Here is a 26,802-nt window from a genome sequence, read left to right on the forward strand (position 1 = left end):
AAAGAAAAAAGCTCCCTAAGTTCTCCCATTGAGCGTTCTCTATCTTCAAAGCACCTCTCATTCCTCTCTAACCATAAGCACCACATCAAGCATGAAGGAATCATCTTCCAAATGGCAGCATATGTTGACTCCCCTCAAAACCTTTCCAACATGCAAGAAAATCCACCACATGCTTAGGCATCACCCAAGCAATACCCGTCCTACCAAAAAACTCATTCCACGTCTTAGACACCTCACATTGAAGGTAAAGACGATTAACAGATTCATTATCTTTCTTACACATAAAGCACCAATCTACTACATAAAGTCCACACTTTCTTAAGTTATCCGTAGTGAGAATTTTTCGAAGAGACACCAACCAACAAAAGAATGCCACCTTACTAGGCACCCAAATGCATTTCCAGGGGTAATTATAGACACAATGATAGGTTAGCGCCTTATAAAAGGAACTAACCGAAAATCTAGAATTTCTTGCATGAACCCACAGCAAACCATCATCCCTTCCCTGAACAATCTTCAAATCATTTTTTTTTATAAGTAAAAAAATATTATATATCAAAGGAGAAACCAAGTACACAAAATGTATACAAGAAAACACTTTGCCCAAAAAATCCCTAATGACCCAAAAAGCCCGTGAAATAAACAACCCAAAATACACCAGACAGGTCCCCAACCCTAGTTTCTCGTAGACCTAAAACTCTACCCAAACACCCAACCCCAAACCTTGATTCCCATCTTTACAATGTCCTCCCTTTAGACTTCCCTCTAGTTGAGCTACCACCCTTTGCATCCTAGTTAATTGTCCAAGAAAGACGTTGTAACTCTCTGCTTTTCTTAAAACTTTTGGTTTCAAGTGCATGGCTTGCCTCAATCGTAGTGATTAGTTCATTGAATTGGTCTTCACATCCTCCATGTGAAATTCCCACAAACTGTTGAATCTCGTTAACTTTAGGCAAAATCCAGTCCGCTATTGGTGGAAGAAACACCAAGGGAGTAACGTTATCCCCAGACACAGTATCCAAATGCACTCCCAACTCTAGGCATTCATCTACATGAGACACCAACTCCAAACCCTTTGGTTCTCCAGCAACTCCATTGGTTCACTCCAATGGTATCATGGTCTTCATTGGAGATTCTGGGGTCACAGCAAGTCCCTTTACATCTGGGGTTCCTACATCTCCTTCAGACCTTGGCAATACACCATTTTCCTTCAACTTTGATGAGGGATCCAAGGGTGTAGTACCCAATGTTTTGAATACCGTACCGGATGCCGTACCGGTCAAGGCAATGGAACGAAATATTTCGGTACCGGTACCGCTTCAGGATAGTTGATATATGAATAAATTATATATATAAATATATATAAATTATATTCCAAAATAATAGTCTATATGAATAAATTGTATATAAATATGTATATATATATATATAAATTATAAATAGCCCAATGGCCGGTATGGAAAATACCAACCGTACCGGCCGGTACGATACGGTATTAACAACACTGGTAGTACCGACTATCGATCTATCCTGTGTTACATGAGACGAATGACATTCCATTACTGATGTCTCTATGCCGATACCCAATGTAGACCCTGCTGCAAACAACCCAGATTTCCTTTTGACCCGCCATCCTCTCCTGAATCTAGATATAGGGATAGAGCCAAATCCGATCTTCCGTTTTCCTTTAACTGGGTTTAAATGCTTCTGGCCTATCTTGTTTCTTACAACCCTGTTGCCTCCAATTGAAAGCCGGTCTATTTTCAAAGACAAGAAAGCTATCGCTGCCTTCAGCTCGACAAGTTGGGTTTCCATCTCCTTTAAGGAATTGTGCATCTCAACAAACTGGTCCTGAGACGTGATTTGCGAATCTACTTCACTCTGAACTCTCGAAGCATGACCCGTCTTTAGAGCTGCCGCATAGGATCACCTCGCCACTGAGGATTTACTATGATTTTTGTGCACCTCCAAGTTTTCCTTCCCTAACACACCACCGACATGTCTGCTACGCGACTCCCTAGCAGAGCCACGTCCTGCACCTTGTCCTTCGCTCCCTCTCTTGCCGAAGGAAAAGTCACGCAGCACCTCCCCCATCCTTCTCCAACCACTGCCCCCCTCCGCAAGAATGAAGATAAAATTCCTCCTCCCACCACCACCATATTCTTCTACCGCCATATAACGTCCTCCAGTATTTGAGCAGCGGTGCGCCGTGAAGCTGTGTCTACCTTCCCGAACATTGGAGAAAAAATCTTGTTTTACATCCTTTGTGCACGCTTCCATGGCCTTAGCCAACCACTGCACTGTTGTTGAACCCAAAACCAACTTAGAAATCACCCTTCGACCCCTTTCAATAATGGCCAACATACTCCCCTCCTTCACCAGAGTAAAGGATTTAGATTTTATGGCTAACACCATAGAAGAACCCATACTGAGCAACTCCCCTCCTTCAACAGCCATTCATCATCACATTGAAACCAGTTCAGAACTCGATACACGGCTAAGAACCACTGTTGAAGACCAACGAGCTAGAATGACAGAGGGTGGTCTGTGACCACCGTGCTGTCTCTCGCATGTAAGGGTGTGTGGCGGCAGATCTGTTTTCTTAGGAGATAGAACCAATGACACGGACGCCCAAAATGGATCCCAAAGACGGATCTAGAAGAAAACCAGGTCGCTGGAGGGTGACCAACGCCGAAAAACCCTTGGCGTAGCTGCCGGGGCAGTCGTTCTATTTTGTGCCTCCAGGAGCCACTCGCCGGTCTAGGTGACTGCGAAATGGATTTCTCTCTTACAGGAGAAAACAGATCTGCCAAAAAATCATAGACATTCATTTCCTAGTCATTCACATTTCTGACAAAATCAACATTCCATTGAAGATTATTATTCAAAAAAAAAAAAAAAAGAATTAGCCACTGCAGCATCTTGATGCCTAGCAATCCTAAAAAGGGAAGGTTAAACACTCTTGAGAGCAGACTCCCCACACCAAATATCATGCCAAAAATGAATCCTTGTCCCATCCCCCACCTTGAATTTAAAATGATAGATGAACTCCCCCAAACCCATCCGAATGGACTTCCACAAGCCCACCCCTCTTACTTCATTAGAATAGCAACTCCCCCACATTCTCCCATATTTAATGTCAACAACATTTTTGCCATAATGAATCCCTCTTAATATCATATCCCCACATTCTCCCAAGAAGAGCTTTGTTAAAAAGCCTCAAATTTCTCACCCCCAAACCTCCACAAGAAACCGGTTGGCAAACCTTAGTCCAACTTACCAAGTAAAACTTTCTTTCCTCCCCTTTACCTCCCCACAAGAAATTACGAAAAATACTCTCAATTCTATTTGCCACCCCTACCTGCAAAGGAAAAAGAGAAAGGAAATATGTGAGAAGATTAGACAACGTACTCTTTATCAAAGTAATTCTTCTTCCTTTAGACAAATATAACTTTTTCCAACCAACTAACCTCCTCACGATCTTCTCAATCACCCCATCCCAGATCATAACAAATTTGTGAGGAGCACCCAAGGGAAGACCAAGATACCTCAACAAAAGCGAAGATACCTTACACCCCAAAATATTAGCCAAATCTGAAAGATTCGAAATGGAGCCCACTGGAATAATTTCAGACTTAGATAAGTTGATTCTAAGACCCAAAACAGCTTCAAAACATAACAAAATGACTCTCAAAGAATGAAGGTGGTCTTGATTGGTCTTACTAAAAATTAAAGTGTCGTCGGCAAAAAGAAGGTGTGAGACTTTTAAGCTACTCCGAGATTAATCTCCCACAACGAAACCAGACAAGAAACATCCTTCCACCGCCGCTTCAATCAATTATATTCATAGCATCCATAACTAGAACAAAAAAAAAAAAAAAGGAGATGGAAGATCTCATTGTCTCAAGCCACGAGAATTATTGAAAAGCCCAACTGGGGTGCTATTCACCAAAATGAAGAATCTCGTCGTCGAAATACAATGCTTGATCCACAAAGACCACTTCTCTCCAAAACCATATCTCCCAAGTACAAGAGAAACTCCCAACTAACATGATCATATGCCTTTTCTATATCCAATTTAACTAAAATTCCAGATTCACCCAATCTGGTTCTACTATCCAAACATTCATTGGCAATTAAAATTGAGTCAAGAACTTTTCTCCCCCCTCACAAATGCATTCTGAGAATTCAAAATAATATTTTCCATCACCACACTCATACGATTAGCTAGCACCTTGGAGATGATCTTGTACACCCCATTTACCAACAAATAGGCCGAAAATCCCTCATTTCCACAGCACCCACCTTTTTAAGAATCAATGCAATAAATGCAGCATTAGGAATCAGTATTAACAAACAACAGCTACCATGTGTCAAGTATCAAACACATATGATAAACAAATCATTCCACCCATCGGCCTCCTTACAGAGTTTCATTTTTCCTGAAGCAACTTATAGCAATTAATCAACAGTGAGAAGGAGATCTATAAGAAAAGTGACTAAAAAGAAAATAAAAATGAAGAGGAACTCAATGCATGTGGAAATGACGGAAGCATGTTTTAAAATAAATAGAAACAAAACCTGCCTTCAACAATATCAGCAAGATTTAAGCATCCAGCCCTGTGCATTGCTTGGAGAGTTTGAGTAAGTGATTCCGTCAACGTAGGTTTTTTCTCTTTCAATTTTTCCTGTTTAATAAATAACCCTCTTATATAAGAAGAATCCAAATTTCAACGGCCACTTTTTCAGGCATAGTAGCAAAAGTTTAAAAAGTCAGTCTGAACATTAGATCCACAGAAATCTCAATATACAATCAGAGCATTAAATAATTACGTATAGAAATTTGGAAGGCCGCCAATTCTCTACAATACATATGGAAATGTTTACCTAGGGATATCACAAGAACCAACTCCGCCCTTAAATCACTTCCAATTATGCATCACAATATTAAGGATTTTTTTGTTTCCAAACTATGTAGCTTAACATCAAGCGTGATTTAATTAGTAATTCCTCCAAAATATGGGAACAACATCTTCTTCTTTTTTTCATAAGTAAAATATGGGAACAACATCTAATTAGACAAATTGGTGGAACACCTTCCCAAGTCATAGAAAGCTTCTACACTTTCATTTTATACTGGTTATTTTCTTGGAAAGTGCAAAAATTGCAGGTCATGCTTTTTCATTTTCCAGTCTTCTTTCACACATTCTTGATTATTCCACAATAACTGTTTTCATTTTCAAAACCAAACGAAGAGGTACAGAAAATATTTTCAATAACAAGAGACATCCTTAGTTTACCATCACCAACAGGCACGCTATCACAAGATGACACATAGCACAAGAAACAAACAAGGAGGAATTGCAAGAAGATAGCAAAAAATATTAATATATTCCTATCAATTCTTTTTCTCACATTGTAAACAGCATCATTGTACTTACAAGTAATACTGGCAATAAGAAGCGTGAACTCCCAGAAAAATGCAATCTTAAACCACTAGCAAGATTGCCAATAGCTTGGATGGCTTCAACTGCGACAGCAATGTTCACATCTGTAATAAGCTGCATGCATAAATAACCAGGGAAATGCATCAGCAGCAGTCAACAACAAGCATAATGCATATCAGAAACTAAAAATTTTTACTTAAAAAAAATATATCAGAAACTATAAAAGAGAACAAGCAAAGCATATCAACATGCCAACTTTGAGCACTCAAATGAAAAACTCTATAACTAGTCCAGTATGCATTCAAAAAATAAAATAAACTTCTCAAACCCTTGAAAAAATGCTACCAAACTAATGGGAAATGTATAAATACTACTGTATGAGAAAGTATCTTGAGGAAAGGCTGGCCTAATAAAAGATAGGAACCATACACAATATTCCATAATGCATATCAAAATTTTAAAAGTCATGGTAGAATAGCGTTACTAAAATTTACCCATATTTCAATCCTGAAGAGAAATACAAGGAGTAATCTCAACGCAAGTGAAAATTAAGACTTAGCTGCATGAACAAAATAATTTTAACACACCTTCTTCAATATTCGACAAACTTCTGTAAAATCACCAGGTGCTATTCTTTTAGTAGAGGCAAGCTTGGTTAGCTCTGCTACAGCCTCCTTTCTTTCTGACCATTTAGAAGCTTTCTGAAGATAGATACAACGTTACTTGCATAATTTCGTAACAAAATGGAAGACTGAGTCTACCAAATAGCACAACCAAACAACTTTGTTTGCCACCCAGAAAGAAAACACAAACAGAGATAGAACACTGACCACTCCATCCCAAAATCCGGATTTTTCAAGAGGAGTCAATATATCAACAGGATCAACAAGCTCATACTCATCTATTTCCTGAGGAGCTGTTAATCAAGATACATCAGGGACAATGATAGATTAGTAATGTAGCTATGGCCTTAACACGTTTATCAAAAGCATGTTTAAAGACCATGCAGATAAATCACATACCATCAGTTGGAGAATCTGCAGTAGCAACAGGACCCACAACTTCAGATATAGCTTCTTGCTCTGGTTCTTTGTCTTGCTCGGATCTAACAAACATACAACCATTAATTCCATCCATAAAAGGAACCACCAAAAAAATGCTAAATTCGTGTATAAAATCATTCCTTAAAAGGACTGCTTTAAATATTAGACAATCAAAAAAACAGTGTTTGAATACAATTTGCATGCAGTCAGAAGGTAAATTTGTTAAACAGGTTGCAAAAATGAATTGAAAATTTGTCAGACTAACCCTTTTTTTTCTTTAGATTCACCCCCAGCCTCCAAGGAAACATTATTACAAAACCATTGAAGCACACAAAGGGAATATAATGCTACAACCTAATAGCCAGTGATTTTCACCTAGGGCATATAAGAAGGAAAATAGGAATGCCGCGGTCAAAGAAACTCCTCATTCAAAGATATAAATTTTTAAACATCTAGAAGAACTGAGACCACAAACATCAGACTATGTTTTAAAACCAGTGAATTGAGAAGCCAAGACATGAGACTACTCATATCTGAAGCAATTGATGCAAATAATAAGTAGCAACAAGAGTTATGCAAGCGTAAATTTTGATCAAGTGACATGATTTCAAAATAAAAACAGTGTAACAGATTTAAAATGACAAAATGTAACATATGAAGTAAGAAAAGAATAGCGCTAGGAGTAAAATGGAGTTCGGGGTACAAATAACAAGCATGAACATCCACTATTGCCGATGAACCTATTCAATCTTGAAGCAAGTACACAAAAGTTCAAAATTGGATACATTTCTTAACAAAAGGACATTCACCTTATTTTGCGAGATGGCTTAGCTGTTCCCGTGACATTTACAAGCTCAGCCTCCAGCTCTTTTTTCTTCCAGCCCAGGAAAAAATAATAATTAATTTCCAGCAAATAGGAGAAACGTAGACAAGCCAACAGTAAAAATGAAAGAAAAACAAATTACAGCCACACATCTGAAGAAGGAAGAAATATGCATAAATCCAAAGAAATAGACAAATAACATAGAATACCATTGTATCCCGCATTTTCTCAAATAGTATCGACTTTACAGGATCCTTCCCAATCCAACGACAGAGCTCCAAAGTCAATCCTTTAGAAGATGCACGAACATTTTGATCTTGATGGTCAAATAGTTCAGGAAGCATCTTCAAAATTCTTTTTGGAGGAACAACTTTTGCTCCAAACTCACTAATACAATCAGATAAACGAAAAACTAATTATTAATACAACAAAAGAAGTTATGCAATTTCCATAAAAGTAACAGCGCAAGTGCAACAGATCTCCATTCGGAAAACCTAAAAGAATTAAACAAATTCATGACGCCATTTCTCCATCTTTTGTTGGGGGGAAGAGATGCTTAGAGAACTAATCCATAATTTGTAGAAATGAAAATTCGTATGCATACCTTAGGGCTTGAAACATGACATCAATAGCAGGCACAACAGCTTTGGCTACTTTGTTCTTTATTGCTTTCTCCATCACATCCTACAATTACTGTGAAACTTAAGTCTACGAAGAAAATTTGACCAATCACAGCAAAGCCACAAAAAAAAACAAGAAGAAGAAGAATGCTAGGCATATCTTTGAATTATAAATAACCAGCTTAATAAATCTCCCCAAATTCCACATATCAAAAATAAATAAATACACCTCTCATAATTCAAGCACAAGAGCACCACCAAAGCAGCAAAAGACAGGTGCAATATATTGTTAATTAACGGTTTATGTACAAATATTTTAAGTTAGAATTATACAATAGATATTAACTTAGTTCAGTTATTAGGTACATGGTTAACTTAATAGCAACAAGATGCAGATTAACATTTTTATGAAATGAATTTTTCTTGATTAATAGAAAACAATAGAATCACCCAAGTGCATGGGATGTATACAAGAGAAACATTCATGTGGGATTTACAGCCGATACAATAAAGTCGTGGACACTTGGTCCGTTAAAATCTATTGCAACTGCCCAAACGATCAAGGTGTTGAAAAGAAAACTTTAACTTCATCAGTTGTCCGCTCACGATCTTCAAAACTTCTATCATTCCTCTCTCTCCAAATGCACCACAACAGACACACGAGAGCCATCTCTTCAAAACTTATTGCCTAAATGACAATCACTTAAACCCCATATACACATTTCCACCTGCCAGCATGGCGTATCAAGAATCAAATTGAACTTATAGTGCATAATCACAACTAGGATGTCTGAGTCTACAACTCACCCAAGTTTGCCTTTTAACCACTAGGCTACACCTCGATAGATGGTTTGGCCTAAAAAATTAAAATAATTTATTATATAGTGTTATGGTGCATTCAAATAAAAAGTTTGAGAAACATTGGTATGTATGCATTCCCATTGATCCTGGGCCACTGAATCACGTTCGTGCATTCTTATAAATTCACCAATAAAAATGTTTTTAAATATGATATTTCAACACTATTTAGTTGAAGGAAAATTCATCAGAAAGTTTTGCTAAACTAGACAGAAAACCAATACTTCGGTTGAAAAAATCCAATCATTGCATAATGAAATAAATTTAAATTTCAATCAAGAAAGAAAGAGAAAAAGAGAGCACCAAGAAAACATCAACAGCCTCCAATTCTACCCATAGCATAAATGCAGCTTGGGCCTTTTCCACTGTCTTTGGCCTTCCAGTGAGGCACTTGGCCACAATTGCATCACATATTTCCTTGCCATACCTGTGACATTAACAATCAAGATTTTCAGATTCAAGAAACCAGAAAAAGGCGAATAGAAAGCACGAAAACCAAAAGATTTAAACACACGCCACATGACACAACTTCTAAAAGAATAAAATAAAAAAATATCCGACCTTGCCGCGTCGGCATCGGCAGCTCGTAAGTAGGCAATCAAAGCATCCAGCGCCTTCTCTTGCACCGGCATATTCGAATCCGCCACCGTCTTCTTGAAAAGCGGACCTGTTTGAAAACAAAATTCAAATCCCAAGGCACGACCAATATCCACACAACAACGGAGAACAACACTGTATGTCACTCTATTACTTAGAAAAGTAACGAAACGAACAGATCGACCATGAGAAACGGAGAAAAAGGGATCTGGGGCTTCAAGATGGGAACCCTAAGGAGAAAAAGAAAACGAGCGAGGAACGTACCAAAATCGCGAAGGCGGGGGTCTTTAGGATCTGTAATGGAGTCGCATACGGCGATCAAGTCAATGTTGGCCTCGTTCCTGACCTTCCAGTTCTTGTGTAACAGCCGATCTTCCCACGGCAATTTCTTCGCATCCCGCAACAACTTTTCCTCCTCCGACATTTTTCTAACTCGCACGAGAGAAGAAACGCGACGCTTCTACCTCCGCCAATCGACCAATGCAAAATGCAGGAGTGCCAGAGAGTCGCTTCCTCTTCTTCCTTCGTCCTTTATTCTTTTTTCATCTTTTCTCTGCCGGGTGCCGGCGATAGACGGAGAAAGGACAATGCACAACTGAGAAAAATGTTTGGGGGGAGCGTCCCTTTCCTTTTTATTTTTTCTATTTTCTTTTGGAGGACAAGTATGGCATTTTAGGTTTTAGTTTAAAATTTTAAATGGAGTGTGACGTACTCAGAACATTCTTATTGGATTAGTTAAAAATTAAATTCAATAAGTATTTAATTATTATAGAATAAAATATATTCACATTAGATTAGTCAAATTTTAAATATTTAAAATTTAGTTACAGTGACTTTCAAAAATTTTTCTAAATTTAAAAATTACTATATATACATTAAATACATATTTTATTAATTTTTTCTCTCTCATTTTCTTTCTATCACATATTTTATCATAATTGATATATTAATTTAAGTTAATGATATATTAATTTAATAAGAATATGATTATTAATTAATATATAATAGGTAGAATAATAAAATATGATAAAATTAAATAAATTAATAATTAAAAAAATTAAATATTTTTTAAATTATTAGTTATTCATTACTATATAATGAATAAATATATAATCTAATATGAAGATTTGATGTGAATAACTAAAATCAAATTTATCTTATATTATTTTATTATTATATAATGAAAAAATAACTATTCTAATATAGAGCTTTATGTGAATGGAATAGTCAAAAGTTAAATTTCTCTTACATTCATCAAAAATGTCTTTTAACTTTGATTAATCCAATGAGAGTGCTCATAAGTCATAACTTCTCTTTTTCTTCCTACTTTATACGATATATAACTAATAACAGTAGTGATATCTATTCATTTTTAATAACTCTAATTTAAATGCAGAAAAAACTATATAAAATAAAAATTCAAGTAACAAAATTAGTATTATCAGTAAAATAGAACTATCAAATTAGGTAATTATCGTATAGTTGTAAGAATATTATTATTAATACGATAATAATTATATCAAATTAAATTAAATATATTTGCATGCTAATTGATGTGACGAGTTCTTCACATAAGTAATGTGTTGCAAAATAATCGTAAGAATATAATTGTTTACAAAGACAATAGATGTATTAAATTAAAGAGTTATGTAGATATAGTATTTATTATAATTATAAAATATAAATATATTTATTATGTTGAGTAATTTAGCATATTTATTATAAAATCTTATTGCCTTAGTAATACAGGAGTCCCGCATTATTTAAGTAAGACTCTTGTATTGCATTGGCCTCTTATATAAAGGTCATATTAGGCAACTTTCTGACTTACACAAAGTATACACCAATAAATTTAAAACTATGTTATTAGTTTTTAAATTATAATCGTATTTAAACATTTAAATTTACAATTTTGGTCTAAAAATATGTCTTTAGTCACTTTTACGCTCATAAATAATTTATGTGTCTTGTAGGCCATGGGCACTATTGAAGTGGGCGAGGGGTGGGGCGGATGAGAGATCCACCCTCGCCCCTGCCAAAACCCCACCCCTCGCCCATACAGGGGCGGAGATGGGTCGACCCCGTGGGGGCATGGATATCACCCCTAGCTATTGGCTACTTTCATTTGAATTGAATGAGATTTTTAGACATACAAACTATACTTAGAAGCTACTGAAGTACTCATAAATACTTTTAATATCAACTAAAATAACCACCCATTTTGTCTTCAATTGTTCCATTACCCTCGTTGTTTTAAGACTTGATGTACCCACCATAACTTGCAATGAGATTGAGGCAATCTCTATGCATTCCTCAACTACTCCATCTACAAGATCTGTAACTTGTTCATGATACCAGTCAGGTTCAATGGCACTACTATCAGACAACTTCATACCCTCCAATAAGCACAATATTGGCAAAGGCTCTTCTCCCTACGTTTCTAAATTTGTGCTTCAGTTACCTTAGTTGGGTTTTAAGTGTTCCTAAAATGGAACCCATTTTTTCAGAGTTATACACATTCAACCCTAACTCTTGCTGGCTAGCGTCCAAAGATCCATTATTATATTGTCTTCTTGTACTCCACACATACAGTTCTTGAATTTTGGCTAACCTAATTGCATCATTCAAGTTTACAGGATTCCACATTCTAATAGGTAGCTTAATTTTATCTCTTAAACCACCAAAGAAGCAACTAAGTTTATTCTTTTTAGAAACATATTCAACTCTATTAAAAAATATTTCAAATTCAGCTTTATAAGCAATTACCGTACTAACCTACTTTAATCTTGTAAGGGCCTCTATTAGATCGTCATAAAGTGATAAACCAAGTCTTGTATGAACAGCCTACACAAACTATTTCCAATAATGAAAAGCGCTTGCTTCACTAGCATCCTGAAACTATATCGAGGCATCTTTATCCATATGAAATGAGCCTATGGAAATTACCTGACCAGTAGGAAATTGGTGGTACAAGAAATACTGGTTTGTTCTATAGACCCAAGTGGAAAGGTTCTTGCCACCAAACCTTTGGAGTTCCAACTTAATTCTCTTGGTAAAGCCTCTGTCAAAAGTCTCCCGATGGTGTATCTCACCGACTCGTTCATTGACATCACCGTTCATACCAAAAGTGTGATTATAGTGACTATTCATTCTTGTTGCTTTATTACCCGATTAACCATTTATTGGAATTATTAAGACTTGCTACAACATTTCATTAAATTTATTGTCTTTATTTTCCTTGTTTACATGGGCAGTCTCGCGTTGTTGCAACAAGATGGCAATTGTATCTTTAATTTGCTTTTGTTGTCTTTCTTGTTATTGCCAGGGGTGATTCAATGATTCAGCTAGCTAAGCATATGATCGAGCTCTTTCTACCATGACAACTTATACCAACTATAGCGAACCCTCTCCAAATGGCTTAATTCGAGATAATTAATATTTAATAACCAATAATTAGATATATATATATAGAGAGAGAGAGAGAGAGAACAAAATGATTACCAAAGCTCAAATGCATTTCTCTTGTTTTCTTTCCTTTTTATAACATACTTCTCCATCATGCCATACGACCTTGCTCCCCATGTTTACAAAATCAGTATAACAAAATGACATCACTCTACTTATTACATAAACCAATACAGTAAATGACGTTGTTCTTACATAGCTAAACAAAACTGCATCCATTACAAAGCTTAACAAATTAACTACTACTTTCCCTTTCTTCTTCATTCTTTCCGCTGTGGTCCTCTATGTCTTCGCTGCCTTTAAGTTAACTCTTAATCCACGATATGCTACAAATTAAGAGCCATAGTAGATAATGATGCGCTGCGATTGATTACTTCTAGACATCTAATAAAACTTTATAAACCCTAATAGCACTTGCTTTACATACATAAGTATAAGAGATTATGGATTTAATATATATTAAAAACTGGAAAATCGAACCGAAACTGGTAAAATTAGAAATACCGGTTTAAGAGGGTAACCGGTACGATATCGGTTCTTAAAAATGTAAAATCAGTGCACACCGGTTCGATCCCAAAATTTATCAAAAATAGATCAAATTGGACCGGTTACACCTCTAGTTGTATAGTTTTCATGCACAAATTCAATTTGCTTGAAACATGACTATTTATTATAAAAAAAAAAAAGGGTTAAATATTATGCATTTGAGTTGAATTGGAATATATATATTAATTTTTATACAATTTGGTGCATGAGATCACAAGTTTGTCTTTGTGAGCACAATTTTTAGGAGATGATACTTGTGCTTATTGTCTATATTTGTCCTCAGTGGAATTTGGCTTAGAGCATGACTCGTAAGGGAGTGTTTGACACTCTCTATCATCTATGTACTTCCTAAGAGCCTTAGGCTTATGGTACGCCTGCTAGGATTAAGATTCAAATATCTTTGCATACAATCTTTAAGGATTATTGGACTGAGAGATTTTCCTCTTGAATTATTTGATGTGTACTTGCAAGAAATTCATTGTATAGGGTCGATACACTCGTAGAATTAGTTGAAACGCTATTCTTCGACATTTAGTACCAATAAAAAAATCCAAACACTTCCTAAGAGCTCCCCAAAATCAATCTATAAAATTTGGTCTTCTTTATTTTTTGAGGGCTGTTAGAGACACAAAATGATCTCACAAACTGACGTGGCACTGCACCACGCAAGTTTAAGGTTTTTATTTTTCCTCCCTTCCCAGCACCAACCCCAATCCATCTTTCCCCTCCTTTTAATTCCCTCTTGTTGCAAACCCACGTCGTCATCCCTAGCAAATAGCTAGCGTCGCTCATCAAAGCCAGCCTTAGAAAATAGCCAACGTCGCCGCCGCTGTTCCCATCCCTCATTGGCAGCAAATAGCCGACATCTCTCTTTCCCTCCTCTCATATTCATTCTATTTTCTTTTTATTTTTTTGACAACCAAATAGAGAACAAATATTATTTTCCATTCATTTTCTCAATAACCAAAGTCACAAACAAAGAACAAGTTGCAATTTTATTTTCTCAACAACCAAAGTTACAAACAAAGAATAAGTTGCAATTTTATTTTCACAACAACCAAACAGAGAACAAACATTAGTTTTCTTTTATTTTCTCAACAACCAAACAGAGAATAAATATTATTTATTTTTATTGTCTCAACAACCAAATAGAGAACAACTATTATTTCTTTTTATTTTTTCATCAACTAAACAGAGATAGATATTTGGCGGTAGAGGGTTGTCGACGATGTTGTCTAGCCTATCGAAGACTCGACGAGACTGCGGCAGGGGGAATTGGCAAACGAGTCTATGTTTTGGGGAGGGGGTATGGTACAGGAGAAGTGAGAGAGAGAAAAAAAAAAGGAAAGTTGGGGAGGAAAACTCGGGACGGAAGTGAAATAAAAAATACCTAAAGGAAAATGGGGGACGGTTAGGAAGTGGCCAAGTGAAATAAAAAATTTTAAAAAATCCACATGGCACATTAGTTCGTGAAATCTTTTTTTTTTTAAATAGACTTAATTTCATTTCATAAACCGAAGTTACATATGTGACTTATAAATACAGGACAAACCTGAACTGAAAGTCAAACTACGCACATCTGCTCAGGGGCACCACCGCACATAAATTTAATTATGGCGGACATTGTCTTAACTTCTATAAAACTCTCTCCTAACAGATAGAGCGCTCTGTAAAAACAGAACTAAACCCTCATCCAAAGAAGAGAAGCACCATCCCCCTCCATCCTTACAGACAGGAGGAATATAGGACTCTGCTACTATAGAAATCAAATCCAAAATAGCCTATTTCTTTTTTTATTAAAAACTAAAAACCGAAAATTACACACGAAAAATACAATAAAAAATACCAAAACACAAAAAAAACAAGTGGGCCCGCCGCCCCCTTCTACTTTCCTTTATTTTCTTTTGTCTATTCTTTCTTTTTCTGCTACTGCCTTCTACTACCTTCTTCTTCTTCTTCTGCGATTTACGTTGCCCATCACCCCCTCTGCCACTCTCTCCTAAGGCCATCTCCCTCTCTGCTACCACCACCCTTCACCAGCATTGGCGTGAGCTCAGAATAGCGCGTCCACCGCAAGCATCGACATCCCAAGTCCAGACGGCACGAGCACCCAGCTCGCACGAACACCAACCTCCATTGCGCAAAAGACCTCCTACGCACAAGCTTCGCCGCATGACCAACCGGCCATAGCATCGCCCGCCCCTCTCGACCAACTCCTGCCCCAGCTGCGGTCGTTCCAGGCGACTCAACACCACATACGGGTCCGAAAGAAAAAATTAGAGATGAGGTTCCGGATCTATAAGTATATTCAGAAACACATAATATAGAAAGAAGGAGGAACAAAATTTATGCAAAAAAGAGATCACTCGAAAGAGCACCCCTTAATAGAGCTAAAACGAAAACACGTCAAAATAAAACAAAACTAACATATTGAACATATAGACAGGAAGGAGGTGAGAGGGAGGAGCCAAACACCCTCCCCCTCAAAGCTAGAACCGGATTTGGAAGGGTTTTGTAGAGAGAAGATGGAGTTTCTCTCTCTAGAACCGGTCCTATAGAACAAAACTAACATATTGAACATTTGAATCTCTAATGCTTTTCTTATATATTTTTTTTGGCAAACTATGAGTGCACAAAAGTAAATAAAATAGGCCAAACTGGCGTGACAGCATTATTTGCACCGAATGCAATTCAAAAGCGGAATACAATTTAAGAGCTCGTTTGTTTTTAGAGATGAGGTGAGATGAGATGAGATTAAGTTAAAAAGTTGAATAAAATATTGTTAGAATATATTTTTTAATATTATTTTTATTTTAGGATTTGAAAAAGTTAAATTATTTATTTTATTTTATGTAGGAATTTAAAAAAATTATAATGATAAAGTAAGATGAGATGAAATGAAATATTTCCTGAAAATAAACTAGGCCTAAGTTGTTGGCCATAGAATCTAAATTTCGGATCTCGGCCCTCCACGTGGAGCTGGCCACAATACTAATGATCGGACCTCTCTTGTTTCCCCAAAAGCTAACGTCAATTTTAGAGCTGGTCTAAATTCTTAAATTTTAAGCGTGTTTATTTTATTATTATGATTTTATCAAATTTTATATAAAATATAGTAAATAATTTAAATTTTTTAAAATATTAATTCAATTATTTTAAAATTTTAAATAATAATAATATCAAAAAATAATATTTTATTCGATTCTTAATTCTCATTCTTAATTCTCATGTAAGACCATTTCATATCTTCTACTTTCCAAACCAGGCTTAAATCGTTCTAACAATATCCCCACCACAGCTTCCGAATCGGACAGTGCACAGTGTGCCATTTAACACATTGTGAACCCTCCAAATGTCTTCATCATATTTTCCTTTTCCTTTTCATTTACTTTATCTTTCCTTTATTTATTTTATTTTTTGTCATTTATCGATCTAAATTCTAAACCCTGATCTCCTGCAAACAAAAGAAACCCTAGCTTCCGTCCGTCTCTCATGGTAAAAAAGAAGAAGAAAAAATAGGAGCGAAAATATCAAAATTCCTGGAAATTAATGCGGAAAATCTTCGAATCTATTAGGGTTTCAAATGAGAAGGCTCGTCGTATTCACACTCTAGTCCATGCTTCTTGTTCGTGATCTTCACGATTTTTCCGAGGATTCCGTTTTTTTTTTTTCGTGGCATGTTGGTTGAGGTATGTATCGTTCCATTTTGCTTGACTATGGATCTGTATAAGTGGTAGATGAGGTTTGATCGTTAATTATGTGTCATTCCGGGGGATTTTTGTGATGGTTTTGGTGGACAGATCTCTAAAATGCGCAGGGGCATGAATGATGGAATGTGAAAATTGGGGATTTTCGATTTGGGTGTCTGGATTTATGAAAGTTAATGGAAAATAGAGTAGAAAACTCACATGGCGCTACAATTCCTAAGAAATCTAGATCTCTGGATCTTAAGAGTTTGTATAAAAATAGGGCAACGAAAGAGCTTCAGAGTAGGAATTTGAAGAGGAATAATAGTAGCTCTGAGGATGGTGACTATAGGAGGAACAAGAAGAAGAATAGGAAAGAGGTTTCTCTGAGTAGTTTACAAAATGTTAATGATAGCAGCAAAAAGAGTGTGGATGGAGTGTATAGTGGTCAGTCAAATTCCAGTTCCCATGATACGAAGGATCTGAATTCGGGTTTGAGTCAGAAATTGAATAGCAGTAGTGGGTTTGATGCTGTTTCTCATAGTTTAAATGATAATTTCATTTGGATTCCGAAGCGGAAGAGGGGTTTTACTGGTCGAAAGAAGTTTGAAGGCCATCAAGTGTTGAAGTCGGCGGGCGAGTCTAGTAGTCAAGTAGCCCTTGTTGATCAGATAGACAAGTCAAGCCCCGATGATTCAGATGCCCAGGTTGAGTCTTCAAAAGTTAAACTAAAAAAGGGTTTTGACGAATTTAAGGAAAATGGAAATAGTGAGCCGAATTTGGCCATGCACTCAAATGAAGAAGGGCATGCAGGTGTTTTGGTTGCGACCAATGGTGACTTGTCTTTGAAAAAGTCTCTAAGGAACCGGAGAAAAAGGAGGGATTTGATACCAGATCGTAAAACTGTAGTGGAGGAGGCTGTGTCCTTGGTTGATAATTCTGTTACTACATCTGATGAGTCACGGGAAGATGATGAGGAGAATCTTGAAGAGAATGCGGCGAGGATGCTATCATCACGGTTTGATCCTAGCTGTACTGGGTTTTCTTCAAACAGCAAGGCTTCTGCATTGCAATCCATGAATGGGTTGTCTTTTTTCTTATCTTCAGGACGAGATTTTGTTGGTCGTAGGTCTAAGTCATTATCTGGGTCAGAATCTGCATCTGTTGATGCTGCTTTTAGAGTATTGAGACCAAGGAAGCAGCACAAAGAGAAAGGACAATTGAGGAAAAGGCGCCACTTCTATGAAATTTTCTTTGGGGACTTGGACCCATATTGGGTATTGAACCGGCGAATCAAGGTCTTTTGGCCTTTGGACCAGAGCTGGTATTATGGCCTTGTGAATGACTATGACAAAGAAAGAAAACTTCATCATGTCAAATATGATGATCGCGATGAGGAATGGATTAACCTCCAGAATGAGAGGTTCAAACTTTTGTTGCTGCCTAGTGAAGTTCTTGGTAAGGCAGGGCGGAGAAAATCAGCTAATAGAAATTCCGCTGAGGGAAAAAGAAGCTTGAAGAGTAGAGAAAAGGAAACTAGAGGCTTGACTAAAGAGGATGAGAGTTGTGTAGGCAGCTTTAAGGACTCAGAGCCCATCATCTCATGGTTGGCTCGGTCAACTCGTTGGATCAAATCTTCTCCCTCTAGTGCTGCAAAGAAACAGAAGACATCTGGTCCATCTTTGCAGCCTGGGTCTGCAGGTTCGTCTGACGAAACTTTAAATCCGCATCATTGTTTGGATGGGGGTTCTTTGAAAAGAGATCAGGATGAGAGTAAATTACCTGGTAATACCAATTTTTCAGGCAGACTATCCGAAGCTGTAAGGCTCGAGAGGCATACCATGGCTACCGCTTGCCCCAAAGATAGAAAACTGCCTATTGTTTATTTTAGGCGGCGGCTGCACAAAACAGGCCGAGACTTGTATCATACATCCAAGGATGCTCCTGTATCAAGAAGTACACCTGATTCTGTTGCATCATGTGCTCCTCTTGTTGATGAAATTGGTGATTCCGAAGAGCACAATGTTTCTCCTGGAAGGTTGGACCCTGATTTGTTTGACAATGTAGGGTTGTTGGATTTCTCTTTTTCATCAATAAAGTCTGGGCAAATCAGGTTCGAGTTAAGCTTCCCGTTGCACTTAGTCCTGAATGACTCATTTGGAGCAGATAACTTTTGGTTCTTTCGAGCTATATTATTACTTCAGCATGGAATGGTGATGACCATCTGGCCAAAGGTTCACTTGGAGATGCTTTTCATTGATAATGTAGTTGGACTGAGGTTTCTCTTGTTTGAAGGTTGCTTCAAGCAGGTTTTAGCCTTTGTTTTTCTCGTCCTGAGAGTATTTCATGACCCAAAGGAACAGGGTAAGTGTTTAGACTCTCAATTGCCAGCAACTTCAATTAGGTTTAAATTCTCAGGTGTTCAAGATCTTAGAAAGCAGCTTGTGTTTGCATTCTACAACTTCTCTGAACTGAAGAATTCGAAGTGGGTGTACCTAGACTGTAAACTTAAGAGGCATTGTTTGCTTACCAGGCAACTACCTCTGTCAGAATGCACTTATGATAACATTCATGCATTTCAAAATGGAAGAAATCAATTCCCTATCACTTCTGATCGTGCGTGGACCTCCTCTGTCAAGGTACTCCTTTTATTTTTCCTCCATTTCTCGAGTTTGATTCATTGGATGTGAATATTTTTCCAAAAGTTTTTTGATAGGTAAAAGAAATTTTATTGATACTACACAGGAAGTATACAAGAGAATGCACCCAATTAAGAGCTAGAAATAGATACATGGATATTTTTCCATTTTGTATTTCTTCCCCCTCCATTTAGATATTTATCTCTATTCTAGCTACTGCCTCTTCCCATTATGAATCAAGTTTATTAGTAAAGCAAAGAGAATATATTTTTGTTGCCATGGACTGTCAGGCATGGAAAGGTGGCTATTTTTCTTTAATCTGGTTTATGATCTGTATTAACTCCTACTTATAAAAAAAAAATGATCTGTATTAACTCCTATAAGTTTTTCCTCCAACCAGGACTTATGGAATAAGTCTAAGCAGGGTGTAAGTGTCATGGGGTTGGCCAGAGATTGTACCCTCATGAAGATCAACAAGCCGTCATCTAATTTCAATGAGATGTGCTGGAAACTTGCTCCATTTGCTCTTTGTTTTTCTGCTGCACCTACATTTTTTCTTAGCTTGCATCTGAAGCTGCTTATGGAACATCGTGTTGCTCATGTCAGTTTCCGGGACCGTGATTCAGTAGAGCATCCAGAAAACTCTGGGAGTTCGAGGGCAGATGACTGTTTTACTATGGAGAACTGCTCTAAGGATATTGTTGGGATTAATACTGTTTGTGATGGATGGATTTCTCGTGGCAAATCAGACGATGGAGATTGCATAAACTCCTCTTGGAACTCCAAAAATGTTGATCTTGATTTCTCTAGAATGTCTTCCAGTTCCCGGGATTCTGAAAAGGCTGGAACCAATGCCACTGTCCAGCTACAGAAGTGGCAAAGCCACCATTCTGATCAGGAAGAATGTGCTTTATTGCCAAGACCTTCAGTTGACAGAGATATGTCTGATACCAGTTCCCAATCTTTTTTGAATGATTTGAGTGTTGAAATTCCGCCAACTAATCAATTTGAGAAGCCTGAGAATGGTGAATTACACAATGCTCAGCATTCTACAGATCTGTCTTGGAGTAGGAATGGTGGCATCATCCCCAGCCCCAACCCTACTGCTCCAAGGAGTACATGGCATCGAAATAAAAATAATTTTTCGTCATTTGGGTACCTCTCACATGGATGGACAGATGGAAAATCTGACATCGTCCAAAATGGCTTTAGCAATGGACCTAAAAAGCCACGAACTCAGGTTTCATACTCGTTGCCTCTTGGAGGTTTTGATGTTAACTCGAAGCATAGAAATCATCACCAGAAAGTGCTTCCTCACAAACGAATCAGAAGGGCTAATGAGAAGAGATCATCAGATGTTTCTGGAGGCTCTCAAAGGAACGTGGAGTTGTTATCTTGTTATGTAAATGTGTTGATCACACTTGGTGACAGAGGGTGGAGAGAATGTGGAGCACAACTTGTACTAGAGCTTTTTGATCATAATGAGTGGAGGCTTGCTGTAAAACTTTCGGGGGCTACAAAATATTCATACAAGGCACATCAGTTTTTGCAGCCTGGGTCAACAAACCGTTACACTCATGCCATGATGTGGAAAGGAGGAAAAGATTGGGTTTTGGAGTTTCCAGATAGGAGTCAGTGGGCTCTTTTCAAGGAGATGCATGAAGAGTGTTACAATCGCAATATTCGTGCTGCTTTGATTAAAAACATTCCCATTCCTGGGGTTCACTTGATAGAGAAAAACGATGATAATGGAACAGAAATGGCATTTGTTCGCAGTTCTTCAAAATACATCCGTCAGGTTGAAACAGATGTTGAGATGGCTTTGAATCCATTACGTGTCTTATATGACATTGATAGTGACGATGAGCAGTGGATTTTGAACAATCCAACTTCCTCTGAAACCAACATCTGCAGCTCAGGAAAGATCACTGAGGAGATGTTTGAAAGGACAATGGACAGGTTTGAGAAGGCTGCATATGCTCAAGAGCGTGATCAGTTCACATCTGACGAAATTGAGGACCTCATGGATGGAGTTGGACCCATGGATGTAACCAAATCCGTTTATGAGCATTGGCGTCGAAAAAGGCAGAGGAAAGGAATACCTTTAATCCGACATCTTCAGGTATCTTCTGAATCTCTTTTCTACTGACTAATTAATAATGATTTTTTGGTAGTATATGAAATAATCTTGTTTAGTGGGATGCCATCCCCTAGTTATAAATGCACTTTAATTATCAAAGGACTTGGCTTTTATTCTTGCCTCTCTGGAGTCTGGTTTTTGTAAAACGAGAAAAGGTACATACATACATACATATCTCTACGTAACATGGCCACCTCCACACCCGTGCACAGCCACATATACTCACATTTGTACATGTTTGAGTGTTGAGTAGCAAATGAAAAAGATTCAGAAGCCACTAGTACTAATTACAGGAAATTTACAAAAGCAGAAATGCTCCTAAGCTTACCAGAGATTGCTTTGGCGTCAAAATCATCCAAGTTATTTTTGGAGAATATAAACGCTAAAGTAAGATGACCATGTAATTTGCGGCACACATAATAAAAGGAGTGACGAAATTTGAACATATACGCATCTTTCCTAGGAATATATTTTCTTGTTTAAATTGATCTGCAATTTTAAAACGAGGTAATTTTTATTAGTAATTTGGAAAGGAGGCAACTAAATATTTTTTTCTAACTGCTTACCATATTCCTTAGCCTTTCGTCTTCTGGTTGGCCTTGTTTTCACATCCTTAATTCTTGGGCATATTTACACAATTGTGGTGATATATATTTGATGTGGGGTCATTTCCGCTGGTGTTTTAAGTTGTGATTTTCTCCAACTCCTTTTTATTTTGTTCATGTATATATAGTCTGCTGGTTCAGATGTTTCTAGTAATGCATTGCAAAGCTCATTTCATTGTGCTTTATTCAGCCGCCACTATGGGAAAGGTATCAACAAGAAGTTAATGAGTGGGAGCTAGCTATGGCCAAAGTCAATACCCACCTCCCTAATGGATGTCAGGAGAAGGCTGCACCAATGGAAAAGCCACCCATGTTTGCTTTCTGTTTAAAACCACGGGGTTTGGAAGTTCCCAACAAGGGGTCCAAGCAAAGGTCTCAGAGGAAGTTTTCAGTTGCTGGGCAAAGCAATGCATTCTTTGGAGATCAGGATGGTTTCCTTGCTTTTGGTAATCGTCTTGCACTTTTATATGTGCAGTCACTCTTTTGATTTGTTTTTTTTTTGCAAACCTTTTTTCTTATTTTGGTTTGATCTGTTTCCTCAGGAAGAAGATTGAATGGGATTGCTTTTGCTGACGACAAGGTTGCATATCTGGGTCATAGCTATGAATCTTTAGATGATTCCCCTTTGCCCCAGGTATCTCCAAGGATATTTTCATCACGGGATGCAGGCAGCACGGGGTTTTTCTCTATGAGCAATGATGGGTTTGATAGGAATCAACTCCCAAGATTTCAGAGGAACAAGTCAAAGAAACTCGGGACATTTGCATCTCTGAATGACCAGCGGATGGTGATGTCATACAATCAGGGAATTATGGACAAGAGAAATGGGGTTCATAGATGGAATATGGGATCACCTGAGTGGCCAAGACAGCAGCATTATCACTTGGATGGATCTCAGAGGCACAGTATTGAACAGTTGGATGGCTCTGATCTTGATGAGTTCAGGTTGCGCGATGCATCTGGTGCTGCGCAACATGCAGTTAACATGGCTAAGCTCAAGAGAGAGAAGGCTCAGAGGTTGCTTTATAGAGCCGATCTGGCTATTCATAAGGCAGTGGTTGCTCTAATGACTGCTGAAGCGATCAAAGCCTCTTCTGAGGACTTAAATGGTGATGGGTAGAGTCACCAAATGAAATATTATGATCAAGAGCTAGAAATTCACCTATTCCTCCAGCCTGCTGTTCACATTGACATCGTTTCGAATGGAATCAATCTGGTTTATACTTCTTCAGTGGAGGCGGCAGTTTGTCATTATTCATAGATTCGGTAATGATCTTCTAACATTGAGGTTCTGAGCAGCGAAAGGGGAGAAAGGATTTGCTGCTTCAACAGTGTGATTTGCCACTTCCATCAGTTTTTTTGGTTCAGTGCAATTGTTGCAGTACTGATCGTGCAGGTTATAGGGGCTTTCATGGAGTTTTGGCTGCCAAATCGTTGTACAGGAATTTTTTTTTTTTTATTAATATTTTTGCTTCTTTTTCCTCTCCCTCCTTAACCGCAGTGTATGGTTCGGTAATTAAAGCAGCACTTGGTGCAAATAATACAACACGACGTGAATGGAATCAGAATCTCCTGTCTGCTCATACATTGGCATCTACTAGATATATACAAAAGATAAAAAAATAAAAAAATAAATAATAATCTTCAATCCGACCTGTTTGTTATATCTTATGGCATGATGATCGTTACTAATTTCTTCGGGATAATTAATAAAATTAGAGATATTGTCTCTCTCTGTTAAAGATTTTCATCTCGGAGAGTGGTATAATCTCTGACTGCACAACACTATGGATAGAATAAATTGACTTAATTCTTTGTTACGTCTTACGCTTTGCAGTAACTTTGACATGCAAAAAGCTTAGAAGGTAAAAGATTATGGAAAAATCTAATTGTAAATGATTTTGCGCACTAATACGCGTATCCATTCAATATGTTTGGTCAGAAAGTAGATTTTATTAAAAATATTGTTAATTTGAATTTAGAATATGAAGGTAATAATATTAGTATACAGATTAGTACATAAACTTGTTTGTCCATAATAAAACTCAAAGATTATACCACTCTAACTACTAAACTAGTTTGAGAAAATTCTGCTCATGAGACTGAGATAATTCCTTGAGCCCAATATCAATTTCACAACATCAGTGATAAGCTCAAATGACCCAATCATTCATCTGGGAATCTCTCTATGAAATCTGCTTATGTGGCAGTGGCGTTAACAATTCAATCTAATAACTCTATTTCTTTCCATGTCCCTCTAATTGGAAGAAACTTTGGATTTAGGTTTCGTTTGATTCTTAAACCTATTTTAACTTATTATTATAATTTTTTTAAATTTCAAAACAAAATATAATAAAAAATTCAACTTTTTCAAATTCAAAAATAATAATAATATTAAAAAATAATATTCTAATAATATTTTATCATCTCAACTCAACTCAACTCAATTTAGTTTAATATCCAAACGCAGGCTAAGAATTTAAGATTGGCTGAAACTCTTCATCTGGAAAGTGATAAACAATATTTTGCCTTCTAGATCTCTACTGAAAACATGCATCACTCTTCCTCAATTGCCCCTATTCCATAATTCTTTGGCGTCAATCACCTTGGCCTTTAGATATATTCTCTGTTGGCAGGGATAACATTTCCAATTGGATAATTTTAGACCCCACAGCCAATCTGCACATTTCTTCTCAAGAGAGTCATGAATTCCAAATCTTTGCAATCAATGTAATGGACAACCCCTAGTTCTGTAGAAATCAAATCACTCATACTTCCCAAAGTATAAACATTGACTTGTTTGTTTCAAAAGCTTTGAAAACTTATAGGGACAACTGCAATGCTTGAGATTTGAAAGAAATCAACAGCATCCCCAGCAGAAATCTCCCACCTCTAGAATACTTCTCAATCTCTTTTGATGTTGCAGTAAGATCATCGGGAAGTACCTCAACATCAATATGTAGGGCTCATAATGGTTCAGTGGAGTTTGCAATAACAGGATTTTCAACTAGTTGCAATCCACATCAAGGTGAAGCCATGGCAGCTTTCCTAGGAGTAAAAGAAGCATTTTCAAGACAACTCAAGAAGATGACAATTGAAAATTTGAAGGGGACTCTTAGAAAGCCTTGGAAAAACCTCAACAAAATCCGGACTGGATTTTAGAAGGCATATCATGAGACACGGGATATCTTCTTCACAGCTTTGAGGTGTGGCAAGCAGATAAGTTATATTGTTTTCAGAATCGATGCGTGCATTCAATTGCGCAATGGGCTGCAACCAACAATATGGTTGGTTGTATACCCTTAATCAAAATTCTGCAATATCTGTTGGATTTAGCGGCAATGATCCACCTTTTTAAATTGTATTTATTTTTAGTTATTTTTCCTGTTTTTATTATCCAGTGTATTAAGGATGGTTAATATTTGTTGATGAGTAAAGCTACGCATTAGCTTGTAGTCGCAGCACACCACACAAATTATTTATTTATTTATTTATTTTTACCGCAGCACAACTATGGGCTGATACAAATAATTTTCCTTAATTGATATGCCGTGAGGAAAACTAGTTTGAGGTTGATATGAGTTTGTTTCATCTATTTGATTTTCTAATAGCAAGTTTTTGTGAAACCACGATAGCTCCTTAAAACGATCAACATGTACCCTGTACATGTTAATGTATTTATTTGATAATTATTAATCAATTACTTGCATATTACGTTGTCTTAGTTTGCGTTTGGGTAATGTGATATTATGAGATATTCTGTAAATAGTAATAAAAAAATATATTATAAAATATTCTGTATATAATAATAAAAAAATAATGAAAAAGTAATACGTGAGAATACCTTGACACCCAAACTAGTCCTAGGCAAGACACCACTATGTCCTAATGTAATTTTAACTGATAACAACTTTTTTAAAAATGTGGATGGAACATCCTATCCTTTATTTTATATACTCTAAAAAATCATTAAAAAGAATCATCAGAAATTTCGCATTTAGCACTGCACATGACGCAGTGCAGAGATCGTTTTCGAAAGTTAAACTCTGTTTAGTTAAGTCTAATTTTTGAAAATTTTCAAAAGAGTTTTTCAATTTCAAACTAAATACCTTTCTACCTTAGTAAAATTTATTATTTCAATATTTTCATTTAATCATTCGTCCCAATTTTAATAGAAAGTTAAAAATTATTTTTTTTTTACAAAAATCATGACAAAGTATCTTTAAAAAAATTATATTTGAACAACTTTTCAACCTTTTTAAGGCTATTTTCACAAATCTGAATATGATATATATTTTTAAAAAACTTTATTCAAATTTTCCTTTTTGACCTT

The 26,802-nt window shown here is 36.8% G+C and overlaps 2 protein-coding genes across 3 annotated transcripts in view; one reads left to right on the plus strand and one right to left on the minus strand.

The window, feature by feature from the left end:
• LOC121262434 (protein MOR1-like) overlaps positions 1-10,021 on the minus strand; it is a 39,583-nt gene extending 29,562 nt beyond the window's left edge. Inside the window, 11 exon segments of the mRNA XM_041164902.1 lie at positions 4,586-4,688; positions 5,442-5,561; positions 6,035-6,148; positions 6,278-6,363; positions 6,470-6,552; positions 7,300-7,364; positions 7,523-7,700; positions 7,918-7,997; positions 9,095-9,218; positions 9,353-9,458; positions 9,653-10,021. Coding sequence (XP_041020836.1) covers positions 4,586-4,688; positions 5,442-5,561; positions 6,035-6,148; positions 6,278-6,363; positions 6,470-6,552; positions 7,300-7,364; positions 7,523-7,700; positions 7,918-7,997; positions 9,095-9,218; positions 9,353-9,458; positions 9,653-9,812 — 1,219 coding nt within the window. The 5' untranslated portion in view covers positions 9,813-10,021.
• Positions 10,022-16,826: 6,805 nt separating this feature from the next.
• Positions 16,827-24,031, plus strand: LOC121263670. 2 transcript variants are annotated; one of them, XM_041166702.1, is made up of 5 exons: positions 16,827-17,088; positions 17,200-19,724; positions 20,125-21,846; positions 22,660-22,915; positions 23,012-24,031. In XM_041166702.1, the coding sequence occupies exons 2-5, from the start codon at positions 17,283-17,285 to the stop codon at positions 23,587-23,589; spliced, it is 4,998 nt and encodes a 1,665-aa protein (XP_041022636.1). In that variant the 5' UTR covers positions 16,827-17,088; positions 17,200-17,282; the 3' UTR covers positions 23,590-24,031. The 2 variants fall into 2 exon arrangements, with proteins under 2 accessions (XP_041022636.1, XP_041022635.1); XM_041166701.1 differs by having other exon boundaries at positions 16,827-19,724.
• The last annotated feature ends 2,771 nt before the right edge of the window (positions 24,032-26,802 follow it).

Source organism: Juglans microcarpa x Juglans regia, chromosome 4S, assembly GCF_004785595.1.
Source record: "Juglans microcarpa x Juglans regia isolate MS1-56 chromosome 4S, Jm3101_v1.0, whole genome shotgun sequence".
NCBI lineage: Eukaryota > Viridiplantae > Streptophyta > Magnoliopsida > Fagales > Juglandaceae > Juglans > Juglans microcarpa x Juglans regia.

Bases quoted from the DNA above. Each gene is read 5' to 3' on its own strand.
- LOC121263670 (XM_041166701.1), top strand. From the start codon at position 17,283: ATGGAAAATAGAGTAGAAAACTCACATGGCGCTACAATTCCTAAGAAA. The intron at 21,847-22,659 runs GTATCTTCTGAA...TGCTTTATTCAG, and splicing joins CTTTAATCCGACATCTTCAG to CCGCCACTATGGGAAAGGTA. The intron at 22,916-23,011 runs GTAATCGTCTTG...CTGTTTCCTCAG, and splicing joins GGATGGTTTCCTTGCTTTTG to GAAGAAGATTGAATGGGATT.